We start from the raw sequence: 15,831 nt of genomic DNA, 5'->3' as shown, positions 1-15,831 counted from the left end.
CAGCCTTTGATGAACAGTTCTTTTGCAGTCTCATCAAGTCAGAACTGAAGCATTTTCAGTGTTATATACAACAAAGCCGTAGTTGGTGCTTATTTAATATATGCAACCAACAGCCATTGACAAAGCCAATAGTCCTGGCTTGTTGTAGGTGTAATGTTACTTGTTGAACTATATATCTGGATGCAATGACAGAAGCAACAAAATACCAGTCAGACGGCACACAGGGTGACCAAACGTCCGTAAATTTCATGGACCATCCATGATTTGGATCTCACGCCTGTTGTCCATGACAATCTCTTTTACGGATGCCTTTTGTCCGTAATTTTGGAGTTTGAAGAAAGCAGCGCTGTTCCCCTGTGAGAAGCCTCAGCTCCCTGATGGGGCTGCCTCGCACTCCTGTGAGCTCAAGAGCAGCCCCATCCTGCCCATTTTCATTCTGCATGTCGGCTGATGGTCACACACAGAATGACAATGGGCCAGTCTGGGCTGTTACAGCATATGGTAGTCATCCTCCTGCCTCGGTCTAGGGCAGGGTATTCAGTCATATGGAAGAAATGTCCAAAACAAATGTACAAAAACGCCCATACTGCTATGTCCCAGTTCATGAAAAGAAGGTGACGAAAGAAGTTAAAATGAAGATGTTGTAGTTCTTTCAAAGACTCATCATTTCAGAGCTCAAGCATTTTCAATATTATATATAATGAAGCCATAGTTGCTGTTTTTTTATTTTATGCAACTAACAACTATTGACAAAGCCAATAGCCAGACGTATGCTTATACTTTACAGTGATGTCGTGGGACGTAAGTTATGGTGTGTCCTAACTTGCGGCTGTAGTCATGGCTCCCGTGGCGGGTATTACGTTAGGTGCCGCGGAATTACTCGACTATGTCATTGTTGATGGAGTTTCGGTCATTTGCTGTCAGAATCGCTGGAGGAGAGCTGCCCATTCTGTGGCGACACGGCACGGCCGCACCCCCGTACGTCCTCGTTTATGGCACTGCGCATCATGCATGACTCATGACTTCCACGCTCTCAGATTGCCTATGTGCAGTAAGTGGCCCAACACACAAAATCAGCCAAGAGCTGGATTTAGTGATTACACTCAACATCAAAGTATCAAATCTAAGTGCCAGACCACTTATGGTCTGATTTATCTTCCTAACATTAAATGCGGCCCTAGGGCATTGGTACAAACGCTGGGACGCTCAAATTCCAACCAAACAGATCAATAAAGTGAATAAAGTTCCAAAAAGATAGTGTGAAGAGGATCACGAGATGCATCTAGAGCAAAAGCTCTCCACTGCCTGATAACCAACACACTCACTAGAGCTTCTCCAAAATCAAAGTCCGACCTAGGACAAAGAAGCATCTTACACACATGCAGGAACCCTATACTAGAGCTCCTCAAGACAGAATATATGCCAACAAAGTAATATCGTACAGAACATTTTATTATTTAGCAAAAAAATGCTTTGCAGTACAAAATCACATCACAGTGTTGTCATTGGTGTCTGCCAAAAGAACCCAAAGACCATTACTCACAAACATACCTCAATACAGTTGGATCTTCTGGTTGAACTCAGTAGTTCCATATGCAGTCAGTCTCATAATAGCTGTCCGTTGATATTCCAATTATCTAAACTAAATAAGTTATTCCAATCTTCCATATTGGAATTCTATGCCTACCCCACCCTACCCCTTGCTTTAGGAATTACAGCGAGGGTGGAGTTCTTGATGGGCCTCTTTTGTCTGCAACTCTGCAGACAAAGGCTCCGCTCATAATTATTGTGAGAAGGTGGGTGAGTGAGTAAGGGAAGGGACAAGGTGAATGGCTGGATGGATTAGTGAAAGGGTGAATGAATGGGTGAGTGAAAGGGTGAATGGATGGATAATGGGAGAAAGGATGGATGGATGAGTGAGTGGAAGCATGGATGAGAAAAGGGTAAATGTATGGGTTAATGGGTAGATGGATGGTTAAAAAGGTGGATGGATGAGTGAAGGATGCATATATGTGTGAAAGGGTGGATGATGGGCAAGTGAATGGGTGGATGGATGAGTGAAATTATGGATCGATTGATGAATTGATAAGTGAAAGGGTGAATGGATGGATGAGTAAAAGGGTGGATGTATGGATGAATGAGTGAGTGAAAGGGAGGGTAGGTGGACAAAAGGATGGATAGATGAGTTAAAGGGTGGATGGTGGATGATGAGAGGGTGGCTGGATGACTGAAAGAATGGATGAGTGTTAGAGGCAATGGATGGATTCATGAGTGTATGAGTAGATGGATGGGTGTGGGTGGATGGGTGAAGGGTGGATGGAAGGCTAAGTGAAAGGGGGATGGAGAGAGAAAGGGATGATGGATGGATGAATGAAAGTATGGATGGATGATTAACAAGATGGATCGGCGAATGGATGCATGGATGAGTGAAAAGGATGTAAAGATCGATGAGTGAAAGAATGCAAAGATGAGTGAAAGGGAGGGTGGAGAGCTGGAAGAAAGGATGGATGTATGGATGAATGAAAGGGTGACTGGGTGGACGGATGAGTGACTGGGTGGATGGATGAGTGAGTGAAAGGATGGCTGGATGGGTGAAAAGGTAAATGGTTGGATGGATGAATGAAAGGATTGATTGGGTGAAAGGGTGGATGCATGGATGATGGATGGATGAGTGAAAGGGTGGATGGAAGGATAGGTTTACAAATGGTTGAATAGGTTTGGATATGGGTGGGCAGACAGAAGGAAGGACAGAATAAATGGTGGAAAACTGAACGATGGATAAAAGAATGAATAGATGACAGAATGTAAATGTGAAATGGTGGAAACAGGGGTTGGATGGAAGGATGAATGGCTAGATCCTTGGACAAGAGAGCTCTTCTGGGGAGGGTTGTGATTACTTATTTTGCTTTCTTAGTGCCATAAGAGCTTTACTTCAAAGTGGGAGGTATTGTAATTTTCTGCCTACTCCCTTGTGACTTTTCTGTATTTGCTGGGTGCTTATGTTTGGGATCTATACATCAGACATATGACATTTTGAGTGACACCCAAATGCTACTTAAATGTTACACTAGTAATTGTAATTTTTTGCATGTTTTGTTTTAGGTGTAAAGTTTTAGGGAGAGCCTCATGGTGTCATAAGCTGTGCTTGAGACATATATTGTGTTTGTAGCAATAGGCATGGCATCAAAAATAAACTATGTCATAGTGCATCGACAGTGCCTTCTTTAAGAAAACTGCAGGGTAAGCCCCTTCGTCTCTTCTGTCAGCCAGTACAATTCTCTGCGAAGCCCCCATAAACAAAATCTGATTCCATATTTTAAGTTCCACTTGCTGAAACACCCATAATGCGTTCCCTAAAGTGGGTTCGTCAAAGCAATCCTCCCTTTAGTTCACCTATGTGTGACGCTTTACATCTCACAATGGCACTCAGATATGAGATGCTAGTAACAAAGTCTATCCGAGCAGATCTTGCCAACCACTTCTCTAACCAAACATGCCTGCTCAGGACCATGAATTGTAAACAAAATATTAGACTGGACAACCCAATGCAGTAACCATATAGATTATTATCATATGAAATATCACAAAAAGTCCTGCACAGTTGCTCAAAGCTGCGCGAGTACCGAAAAACCGTGAGGCGCACGATTGTCTCAACCTTATATAAACTTATTTTGACTTGTACTTAAGTGATTGTCCATTTATTTACTTATATACTATTGAGCGACCTCCTCTGATAGGTCTGTAAAACTTACCTTTTGTCCCAAAGTTTTGTCCTGAATTTTGACCTTCTGTCCTGAATTTTTGCCCTGAATTTTGACACTTTGTCTTGAACTTTTACACTCACTGCCCTGAATATGCACCCATGCCAGTTGGTCATCCTAGCTGTACACTATCTTAAGCAAAGATTTTTAGCATATGTGTTTTTAAGCCACGCCCTTAATTACATCGGCCACGCCCCTTTGGAAGACCGCCCCCCCCCCCAGTTTTTCACACCACTTTAAAGCCCTGGGAATAGTGAGCAGGGATTGCTTCACTCTGTTTCCAACTTGCTCTGTCTAAAGTTCAAGCATTAACTCGGAGCAATTTCGAGTTATGTGTATGAACTTTAGACGTCTCATACGCAAAAAAAAAACAGACCCTCCACCCCGTCATGATACACGCCTCATGGTATGTAGACTGTGGCCTCCTCAGCTTAAAGTGCGGAGCTAAACTACGTCACCGGTATCCGAGCTGAGAGGAGCACTGTCTAGATATAATGTCGGAATGTCTGAAACGTATTTGCTTTAAAGTAAGTGTGGAGTGACATACGAAAACCTAAACAACCGCGTTAGAGCAAATGTGTGCAAGTTCCCTTCTAGTTCTGTGCATTTGTGTGCCTTATTCATCTGGTGGGCTTTCGGACGGTGTCAATCTGTAACTCCTCAGCTACTAAAATGTGATTAACTTCATAAATTTACAGCCATAATCGTGGTAATAAAAAAAAAAATTCTCTCCTGTTGTCCGGAACAAGGGCGTGGTTGCGTCAGTGCATCTGCAAGCTCGTGGAGCGCAACTTCGAAAAAACACGTGTTTATGAAAAGTCCCCCTGAAGCCGAGTTGTGATTAACAGCCCAAACTCAGCCCATAATTACAAGCAGCTGCTGCTGATGTGCGAAAAGAAGAAGTACAGGAAATGATGCAGAAAGTGATGCGTTAAATTGGCGGAGTTCCAAACCGCGCGGCCGATGGCATTTCACTCCCTGCCAGCCAGGTTAACTTCTACAATATTTGTTTATCCGTAGTATTATTTTAATTAGTTTTATACTTATAAACAGCAGCATTTACATATCCAAGTTATTAAGTCGAGTTTATACAGTACCAGCAGTACACATTCCAGTCTTTTAAGCGCACAGTCTTTACGTCGTATCATGTATTATAACATTTGAAACAGGTGAAATCTACACCTCGCCCATGAACCCTTGCATCCCAGCCCTGCCCCCCTCTTGGGGGTTTGAACAGCAATTCCACCACTTCTACGTTCTCCCATGACAGATAAAAGAAAAATGATCACGGTTCCAATAAGCCTACGATCAGTTCGTCGGGGAAATTACAGTGGATCACCTGGTCCTTGTTATATTATGTTGATTTGCATAGCGCACTAATCACCTGAGAGGTTCAAGTGCTTGGGAATGGTGTGTAGACCCGAGGTGCTTATATGAAGAGCCAGGTCTTCCGAAGTGAGGAGCAGGCTCTGATGCGTTGAGGGAGGTCGTGCCATGTCTTGGGTGTGATGTAGGAGAATGAGCGGCAGAACGTAAGTGTCTGGTGGGTTGGTGAAAGTGTATGGTGCTGTTCAGATATTCTGGTCCTATTTTGTGTTTGTAAGTGTGCGTGAGAAGTTTGAAGTGGTGGCACTGGTGAATGGGGAGTCAGTGAAGCTTCCTGAGTGTGGTTTGATATGGGTGTGGGGTGGGAGGTCAAGTATGAGTCTTGCAGCTGCATTCTGGGTGGTCAGGAGTCTGTGTAGGGGTTGTCTGGGGATTCCGGCATAGAGAATGTTACCATAGTGCAGCCTGCTGGTGATTAGTGCTTGCTTGACAGTCCTTCTGGTGTTGTGAGACAACCATTTGAAGATCTTTCGCAGCATGCATAGGATGTAGAAGTAGGAGATGCACACTGCGCTGACTTGAGCCGGCATGTTGAGCTTGTCATCTAGGGTGGTCCCAAGATATCGTTTGTGGTCTGTGGGTGTGGATGCTGGTCCTAGCTCTGACAGCCACCAGGTAGAATCCTATGGAGAGGTCTTGTTGCTGAAGACCTTTACTTCCGTCTTGTTGGGGTTGAGCTCCAGGCAGTTGGTTCGCATACAGTCTGATACCATGGTCATGCAGTTGGTAAGTTCGTTCTGGTGGTGTTTGTTGTGTCCGTTAGGGAGAGGATGAGTTGGGTGTCATTGGCATAGAATCGAATGATGTTGGCGAGCAGTGTCATGTATATGTTGAAAAGAGTGTGGCTGAGGGTGGATCCCTGTGGGACACTACATATCGGTTTCGTGGTTTCTGATGTGAAGGGTGGCAGCCTGACCCTTTGGGTATTTCCTGTGAGGAAGGAACAGATTAATTTGAGAGCAGAACCTTGTATGCCAATCTAATGGAGTCTTCTGATGAGGGTGTTGTGGGTGTTGTGGGGAGACCAGGGCCGGACTGGCCGTTGTGGGCACCGGGCAATCCCCTGGTGCGCCGCACGGGTGGGGGCCGATTTTGGGCCCCTGGGGGCCGTTTTTGTTACAGGGCTGTTTTTGCAGCATAGCTGCAAAATCGGCCCTGTAACAAAATCGCCGAAAACCGGCCCTGGCAAAGAGCTCGGCGGCCCCCCAAACCCGGGCCGAGCACTTTGCCAGGGCCGGTTTTGGTTCCCAGTCCGGCCCTGTGGGAGACAGTGTCAAAGGCCATGGGAGGGTCAAGCAGGATGAGGGCCGCTATTTCTCCTACAGTCAGGATGTTTCAAATGTCGTCGGTGGTTGCAATAAGTGCTGTTTCAGGGCTGTGGCTCTTTCTGAATCCTGATTGTGTTATCTAGAAGATGGTGAAGATCAAGGTGAGTTGTGAGTTGCTTTTTAATGGCCTTTTCAATCACTTTGGCTGGATAGGGGAGTAGGGAGATGGGTCGGAAGTTGCTCAGTTGATTCGTGGCTTCTTGAGGAGGGTGTTGATTTCTGCAAGTTTTCCATTTATCCGGGAAAGTGGTGGACATGATGGAGGTGTTGATGACGTGGGATGGTGTGGGTCAGAGTGGTGTTGATTGGTGATATTCACAGATTTCACAGATTGTAGATGTGGTGGGGACATGGGTCTGTTGGGGCCCCTGAGTGGATGGCCAACATAATTGCCACTGCGCTGTTTCTGGTGAGGGTTGTTCATTCGGTCGGGTGGCTGTCTTGGTTGGTGGTGGGTAAGTTAGCATGGTTGGGTTGGTGTGCGAAGTAGTTTGTGATTTTGCTGGATAGGTTGTCGCAGAGTTTTTGGGAGGCAGCAATGTTGTTGACAGTGGCTGAGTGCGAGGTGAAATCCTTGACGATCGAGAACATTTTCTTGCATCTGTTAGAGCTTCCTTCGATGTGGTCCACTAGTCCGTTTTTCTTGTTGTTTCTAATTTGCTAGTGATAACGTCTGAGTGCAGCCTTGTCAATAGTTCTGTCGGTGGAGTTGTGGCTGGCTCTCTGTTTTCTTTCTAGCTGTTTCCAGTTTGTTGTCTAGGTGATCTTCTGTGTACCTACTGGCCTGCTTGTTTTATCTATTATGCTGGGTTTGATGGGTGCGAGGGAGTCCGCGCAGGTCTTGATTTGGCTGTTAAAGTTGTTGATGTCCTTGTTAAGGTTGTCTGTGGGGGTAGGCTGATCAGTACTGAGGGCGCAGAGCTAGTCTGTCAAAGTGATTTTTGCCCGGCTGCGGCTTGGAGTGCTGAATCTGGTAGGGATTTTGACTTGAGATGTGTTGCTTTGAAAGTGCGTGATGGAGTGGTCAGTCCATGCGAGCTGCGTGGTGGAGTTGTATTTGATGCTGTCGTTTGTGGTGATGATGGGGCACAGTGTGTGTCCTGTGGTGAGTGTTGGTTCTGGGACGAGCTGGAGGAGTCTGATGTTGCTCAAATGTTCGACGAGTGCTGTGGAGAAGGGGTTGTTTCAGTCTTCCAAGTGAAAGTTGAGGTCACCGAGGAGAATACAGGCTCTGGAATCGATGGTGAGTGGAACGCCAAAGTGGGTGAAAAGGTTGGTGAAGTTGGCTTGTTGTCCTGGTGGTTGGTAGTCAAGAGTTCCGTTAATGGTGAATTTTTCAGAGATTTGCAGCTTGAAGTGCATGTGTTCCATGAATGGAGTGGTATTCTCTATGGATGTTATGCATTTAATGGATTCCTTGTACATGATAGTGAGTCCTCTTCCTGGCTTGGGAAAGCAGTCCTGTCGAGCGATATTGAAGCCTGCTGGTATTGCAGTAGCGATGTTGGGAGCCGATGAAGGGTTGAGCCAGGTCTCTGTGATAAAGAGCATGTTTGGTGCATCTATGCTGAGAAAAACCCCTATTTAGGTTGTGTGTTTGCTGAGTGATCGTGTGTTGAGAAGCATGCATGTGAGTGGGTGTTGACGTGCAGCTTTGCTGTGGCGTGTGGTGTAGGGTGGAAGAGTAGACATTGTTGATCCTTATGTAGTGTGTGTTTGGAGGCGGTATTGAGGACGTTGGTAGTATTTGTGTCGGTGCGTTAGTGCGTGGCTGCTGTAAAACCAGCAGTGTTTGTACAGTTGAAAGCTCCTACCTTGGTGTGAGATGTGGCGTGGCAGCAGTTGGGGTAATGGCGTCCACAGTCTAGCGACCTAAGTAGTGCTACAGAGTATTTTCTCCTCGTCTCCCTTCTCCCTAGCAACAGCCCAGAATTTAGCTGCTATCTGCCATTCAGACACCTTTGCGCCATAGTGCAAGGAAGTGTACGTGAGTCTTCCAGTACAATATTCCTGGACAACTTTGAAAACGTTCCCTATTTTGTGTGTGTGCTGTACAGTGCAGCACACATGCAAAGTCAGAAATGAAATACTTTAACGCTTGCTTTCATATGGCACCAATTTTTGATGCAAAATCTTGTCTCATATTTTTGGTAGATAGGATTTTACATCAAAAAGCATGGGTGGTTGCATGGGAACGCTCATGTAACGTCCCATTGACGGCAAGTAGCGCAAAGCAACACTTTGCGCTACATAGTGTTATTTTTAGGCAGTTTCCAGCGCAAAAGAAGTCTTGCACTGGAAAGAAAGTAACAAAAAAACATTTTGTGCTGGCATGCGTCACTTTTGTGATGCAAATACAGCTCAAAATTTGGGTAAATCTGCCTCTACATCCTAAATTCCATTTACACATGAATGTAGCTACCAGTACCCTCACTGAACTTAAGAAATAGGATTGCTCCAGACTGTGGCTCATTGAGGTTTAAGTCCCTCATTACATGTAGCCTCTCAATTCCAGTAGGACCGATAATAGGTCTGGCTTTGTTTGAATTACAAGTTTTGCCGCAACAAAATAGATTTGGAGCTCTTCAGCATGACACGTCATTGCTGAAAGCAGCTTATAAGGTCCAGGTGAAACACCAGGCATACCCATGAGAGAATAACATGCAAACTCTGACCTGCATGTTATTCCCTAACAATTTGTAATAGGATGTAATTCTGCACCCCAAAGTTAACAATGCTCAAGATATTGGTATGCCAGGAGGGAAATACTGAGCTGTTTTCTGGCCAACTCGTAAGGGGACTTCAGTAGCATTTGAATTGCGTGTATCCTATTATAAGCGCCCCAGCCAATTTACCTTGTTGCACCTCTTAGACTTCCATGCTGTCTATGCACTTTTAATAAGCATTTTAATAGAAGTAAAAAAAAAAACAGTAAGCAATGGAAAGATGATTAGTCCAGTATAGGAACAACCTCAAAATAGATTGCTGTACATGTTCAAACTTAGGTATATTGTGAAAATTGGTGTCTGTAGAGAGGCTGAGAGTCGTCCGTTATATGTGCCTAATAGTGCAGGGGTGTTAGACCACAATCAATCAATCAGTAGACTTGTAGAGCACTTCTTGTCACCCGCGAGGACTCATATCCTTGGTGTGGTATTCCACCAGACGTTTTGCCTTCACTCCCCTATTTTTGCTGAACTCATTTTTGTTGGCTTTAGGACTCTGTAAACGTCCCCTCGCTAACCAGTGGTAACGTCCTTGTGCTCTCTCCTTTAAACATGGTAAAAGTGGCTTACACCCAATTGACAAATTTAATTTAATTATATGTCCCCAGTAAATTGCACCACTGTACCCAGGATGTGTAAATGAAATGCTACTCATTGTGCCACCCACTAAAGTAGCACAGTAAAGCATGTCTCAGACCTGCCACTGCAGCCTATAGTGCAGTTTTAAACTGTCATTTCGACCTGGCAAAGTAACCTTTTACAGGTCTGAACCTTCCTTTTTAATACTTATAAGTCACCTCTAAGGTAGGCCCTGAAGACTTGTAGGACAAGGTGAATTGTATTTAAAAAGAAGGACACGTGTACTTGAGGTTTACATGTCCTGGCAAAGAAAAATTCCCAAAGTCGTTTTTCACTGCAGCAAGACTACCTCTCCCATGGACTATCCCATAGGTTAAAAATTAGTAACCTTAATAATTTATAATCAATAGGGGGTTGCACTCAGCCATTCCTAAGCTTCATAGGGTAGCCTGTGGCCCCCCGTCCTGACTTCTAAAGCTGCCTTTCCCTCCACTGCCAAATGCAGCTCACAGGTAGGGCTGCCTGCCTTTGTCCCCCTAGACAGATTAGAGTCATAACCAGGAAAAGGTTAGACATAAGGGGCCTCCCCCACCCACAGGCTGGCACTGGAAATAAGGATGGCACCCTCAGTACCTCTCATCAGAACCCTCCTGGAACGAGTCTGCCCTGCTGTCTGAAGGAAGAAGAGTGGGCCTGCTTGCCTTGAATGCAGGATTCCCAGAAGTGGCTTCAAGAGTCAGTTGACTCACCTCAAGTTTGAGCTACAGGGACACAACAAGCTTCCAGGGGACTACCCTGCACCTACCCATCTGACCAGAACCAACTAGACCTCCCTGAGCCTTGAGGATGGGCCTTGCTGGCGTGAGTCTTGATCCCGAAGAGGTGGCCCACCAGTGGACCATTGACGAGCATCAAAGTTTACTCCTGCTTTAAAACTGAGCTACCAGTCACAATTCAAGAAATGTGGGGCTTGTCACAACCGCAAGCGTACTCCTCGTATCAGCAACGATATCTACATCTACCGCAAACCTTGTCTTCATGACAAGAGCAACCGTCTGCATCCTCCACCAAGTCCAAGCTCGAGTTGCAACCTCTCCTCGTGCCGACACTGATCTCCTAGCAGCCTCCGCCAACACGAACCTCCAGTTGAGACTCCTTGCACGGTTTTGGACTGAAAGAAAGTAAACTCTTCCCTAGAAAAAGTCAGGTCCCTGTATGCGATCCATGCTCCATTGCTGTAGGCCTGAACTTGTGACTTTGACACATGATCACATAGCCATGGCGCCTTGTGCTTTTTGGCACTATTTTCACCTGAACCTTTAAAAATTAATAACTATGGTTCTATTTATCAAGTTTATGTTATTATGGGGTCATTTTGCTTATTAAAATGTACTCTGTGTTTTAACTTGATTTTGGATTTTACTTGTGTTTTGTTTTCAGTTTATTACTGTTTGGGTGCTGCATAAATACTTTACACATTGCCTCTAAGTTACGCCTGATTGCTTTTGTGGAAAGCTAATAAAGGGTTAAGCAGGTTTATTTGGTGACTTTTGGAGTTCACCCTGACAAGGATTGTGCTTATTATTTGAATGCTGCTTCCATCCCCTTTAACTAAAAATCACATTTCTTGCAGGGATCTAGGTTTCACTAATGGCTATACACTCATAACTCCCAGTGTATCCAACAGTGGGACAGTGGGGCTACTACAATATACATAAATGCCAACCACTTGTGTGTGAGGCCACATTTATAAAGGGCTCTTAAACTTAACAGTGTTGAAGTTCTTCCATATAAGAAAGAAAAACACCTACTTATTTGGGATGAGTTCCCAGCCTGATGAACCTTCAAGCCAAACCTGGATTCAATGTTTCCACGAAACTATCCTGGTTTCGTGATAATTGTTTCATGGCATTCACGATTACGTCTTCATTCCAGTTCGTGCTGTAATAACGAGCACAAACAGACCAAAGTACAAACACTGTTAGTACACTTGATTATTACCTTTTGTACTGCATAATGAAGAATAACCTGCAAAAGATGTAGCTGCTGACTTTGAACTTGTTATGACTGCTGCTGCATAGTTCTATATGATCATTTCTTTCCTAGGTAGGAGCTTTTGCCAAAGTTGACTTTTTGTGCACAATTCAGAATTGTGCCATCAGTGGGTTAAACCTGACTCCTGAACAGTGTTGGAGACTGGGAAGGGTGAGGTGAAGAAAAGTTGTTTTAGAATGGAAAGAGGTTTTGTTATACCTAATATATCGTGGAGCAAAAGGTCAGCTGTATAAATGTTTAGGGGTGGTGCCCCAACTCCTTAATGGAGAAATAGAGGAATCATTTAGTTAACAGTTCCTAGAAACATCTCATACCTAAATAAATAGCAACCTACCAACAGGATCTGAGATCACCTGGCATGGTCCACATTTTCAAAAGTTATATTTCATGGTCACAATTACCCCAACCTTGGGAACATATTTGCCAAATACCCTTTTAGTATGATGAAGCAATGGGAAAATGTTGTTAGTCATCAATCAAGAATTTCCATGCCAACCTGTGGTTCCTAAGATTGTGAAGTACAGATCTTGAAAAAGTAGAAAATAATGTATTATTCATTAATGGCTGTAGGAAGCTGGCTCTTTATATGATATACCAAAAAGAGGTCTATCATGCAAAGAGTGCAAGTATTCTCTTATGAGTGGACAGGGGCTTGCTCTAACAATCCCAATGTGCTCTTCGAGGGGTTGTCTGGTCGAGCAGCCTTAGGCTACTCAAAGAGGAGTGTTAGACATTTGCAAACACTCACATAGTCAATACAAATGGTACACACGACTCAGTAAGGAAATCCACACCAATTTATAAAATAACACGTATCTTTATGTATATTTAGGCACCAGGATCAATGCGATCAGGTAAGTACGTTTCGAGAAAGAAATGCTAGGGCAGCCGGGTGCAGTGGTGCAATATAACGTCAGGTGCCGAATGATAGTCTATCGTGAAAAGAGGCTGCAAATTTGGACTGGGAGACCAGTCGGGCTGAACCAACAGGGGGACTCAGGCCACACGATGCTCAGGGAAACGTTTTGGTCCTCTTCTCCATGGCCCAGGGGCAACTGGTACAGAGGTGTCCTTAGGAGTCAGGGTTCTGTCACTAAGGGGGCCTACAAACAGAGGCAGCATCAAGCAGCAGAGAGTCCAGAGTGGGCAAGTCTAAGGGTGACTTTGTCTCTGGAGGGCCAGGGGACCATGCTGGCACAGGTGGCCCACTTCAGCTCAGGCTTGGCAGCTCAGGTGCAGTGGTGTTTTCAGGTGTCTGGTCTTTGTGGTCCAGAGCCTTCGCAGGTTGGTCTGTGGTACCTGCAGGATGGAGGAGAACAGCTCTGCTGCTCCAAAGGAGTCTCTGAGTCTTTAGAGAAGTGTTGGCAGTCCTCCCAGGTTTTGGAGGATCAGCAGCTTGCAGGGTGAGACAACTTTAGCACAGTTGTCGAGAATAGGCAAACAGGTCGGCAGGGTTGGCACCAAGTCAATTGTTTCTTCTTTCATTTCTTGCTTTGTGCAGCACTTCGGTCCGTCTTCTTCTTTTGGTTAGCAGGCTCTGTTTTCATAATGCCAGGAGTGCCCCTCAATACTAGATTTACGGGCATTAGGGGAGTGTAGGATAGTAGCCAAAGGGCTACCTACCCCTGGGGTCACTATGCCCCCTATAAGACGACTTCCTGTGGGAATTGGGCATAACCCTGTCCCAGAAGTTCTTAAGTGTGCCATCACCAAGATGGCAGACTTTGAGATTTCATCTTTATTTCAGGTAGCCCACGTTAGGAGTGGAACTAGTCTGAAGGTGAACACGCCTCTGCTACTATTCATTTTCCCACCACGTCCCGGTGCCAAAAGGGTGCTGGTCAAGGGGGGTCGGTATCCTCTTCTGTGAGGGATGCCAGATTTGCATACCAAAGGTGGTGGGCTCTTTGAAGCTCCCTGCCCTGGCAGGCTAATTCACAGGAAATCCTGTGGGAGAAGGTGTACATTCCCTCTGCCTGAGCAGGCTTTGTTTCTGACCTGCTGAAAGCAAAGGCATTCACCCTTGTGGGTCAGAAACTTGTTGGGGGTGGCAGACTGGCTAAGACCAGTCCATGAGCACACCAGTAGTTGGTAGGTTTTCCGAGGGTACCTGTAGGGTGCCCTATGAGTACATGTATTGGTAAATCCAACACTGGCATCAGTGTGGGTTTACCAATATGAGACGTTTGATACCAATCATCTCTTTTTTCAGTAAAGCCATCATGTAGCTGGGGAACTCGTTTTTATCAGTGACCAGCACATGTTCTTAAAATAGCTTCCCTGGTCACTTGTACTGGCAGCACTGGTGTATATCTGCTCATGCAGGTATGCCCACACATGTAGTATAGTGCACCCTGCCTTACGGCTGTAAGGCCTGCAGTAGGGGGTGATTACCTATACTGCATGCAGTGTTTGTGGGCATGGCACACAGAGATGTGTGCCATGTCTTGTTTTCACTTTTATCTTCACCAAGACACACAGCGTTCAGTGGCAGCCTGTATGTGTTTGTTGAAGGGTTCCTTAGGGTGGCACAGTTTGTGCTGCAGCCCTTAAGGACCCTCTTTACCCTCCTTGCTCTAGCTACCAGGGGTACAATTTACTTGGGACTTACAGGGAGTGCTAAAGTATTGCCAAGTTGAGAAACATTTGTACTATTTTGGGAAACAGATCTAGCACTGGGGACCCGGTTAGCAGGAACCCAGTCCACTTTCAGTCAAAATCACATCAAATACCAGGCAAAGAGTGGGGGTGACCATGTAAAAAAAAGTGTCACTTTCCTACAATGGTTACCGTACAAGCATGTGTTTACCATGTGTGATGATAGATTGATGGCTGATCTGCTGGCAGGGGGCCAAGGTCCACGACCTGGATATATTTCTGCCCCCGCGACTGCGGCAGACGGTGGAGAAGGGGACAATCCCAGACAAAGGCCTCCTGACCCTGAAGGGGGTGAGGCGGGGGGACCCTATTGAACAGTCGTGCACATGTGCCGAGAATTGGAATTACGCTGGTGGAATTACTATTGTTGCTAAAGTTTAATGCCTATATCCTTTGGATGCTGAACTATGTCACAAGCTGAGTACGGGAGGGGGGTAGGAGGATTTCACTGTTACTTTGTTTAATGGTATTTTATGCTAGGTTACGAATGGACCTTGCGACCTTTGGAGTTCCTCATGCTGCATGATAGGCTGTACATGGTTGGTAATAAAGCCCATAATGTGGAAATGCACGGTGTTGAAATGCCAATAAAAATATATAAAAAAATAAAAAGCATGTGTTTACAAGAGCGAATGTTGGGACAGTGATTCACAGTAATTATTTATCTTGTTTGTAAATCGTTCTAAAAACCCATATCTCTCTCTTCTTCTCGTTCATCATTTCCACCAAATGAAGGTGACCTATCACCACAGAAACGCTCACCTAAGAACCCAAAGAAGGCAGCAAATAAGGACAAGACTACTCCTGAAGTTGAGTTCCCAGGTATGAGATGGAACTGTATATTTGAGGAATAGCACAGAGCAATTTATCTTGAATTGGGTTTTTGGTGTGAGTTGTACTCATCTACTTGAATACACCTTTCATTCTTTACAACCGTGCCTGATGCACAAGTGTTTATGAACATTGATAGGTGCACTTGAAGAAGTCTTGGCATACAATATTAGAGGACACTCACTCCTTCTGGTGAGAATTGAGATAGCAGTGCTGGTGATGGCAAGTGTCCTATGACACAGATCAATGTTCGACCCTGTTTCAGCTATGATAGTAGTTTAAACGGTCATTTGCTACTGAAGCAGACACTTCTGGCAGTGGGTGACAGAGACTGTTAAGAAAGGCAACTGTTGTTTGTTTCAAGACAAAATTCCCCTAAATTCCTTGTGGACTATTGAACAGTGCTTTGAAAGTTAAATGATATCGTAGATGTGTTTCCACCCTAGCATTTAGAAAAGGGAACTGCGGCTAGTAAATAACCAAGTTCCTTATCAGGAGTAGAGACTG

General features: G+C 45.0%; 1 protein-coding gene across 5 annotated transcripts in view; it reads left to right on the top strand.

The window, feature by feature from the left end:
• Nucleotides 1-15,831, top strand: part of PRG4 (proteoglycan 4) — a 331,309-nt gene that overhangs the window by 158,303 nt on the left and 157,175 nt on the right. For all 5 annotated transcript variants that reach the window (XM_085601683.1, XM_085601686.1, XM_085601685.1 and 2 more), the window contains exon 11: nt 15,229-15,315. In XM_085601683.1, the coding sequence (XP_085457809.1) occupies nt 15,229-15,315 (87 nt within the window). The remainder of the gene's footprint in view (nt 1-15,228; nt 15,316-15,831) is intronic.

This window comes from Triturus cristatus, chromosome 4_2, assembly GCF_964204655.1.
Source record: "Triturus cristatus chromosome 4_2, aTriCri1.1, whole genome shotgun sequence".
Taxonomy (NCBI): domain Eukaryota; kingdom Metazoa; phylum Chordata; class Amphibia; order Caudata; family Salamandridae; genus Triturus; species Triturus cristatus.
This window is presented reverse-complemented; position numbering and strand designations above follow the sequence as displayed.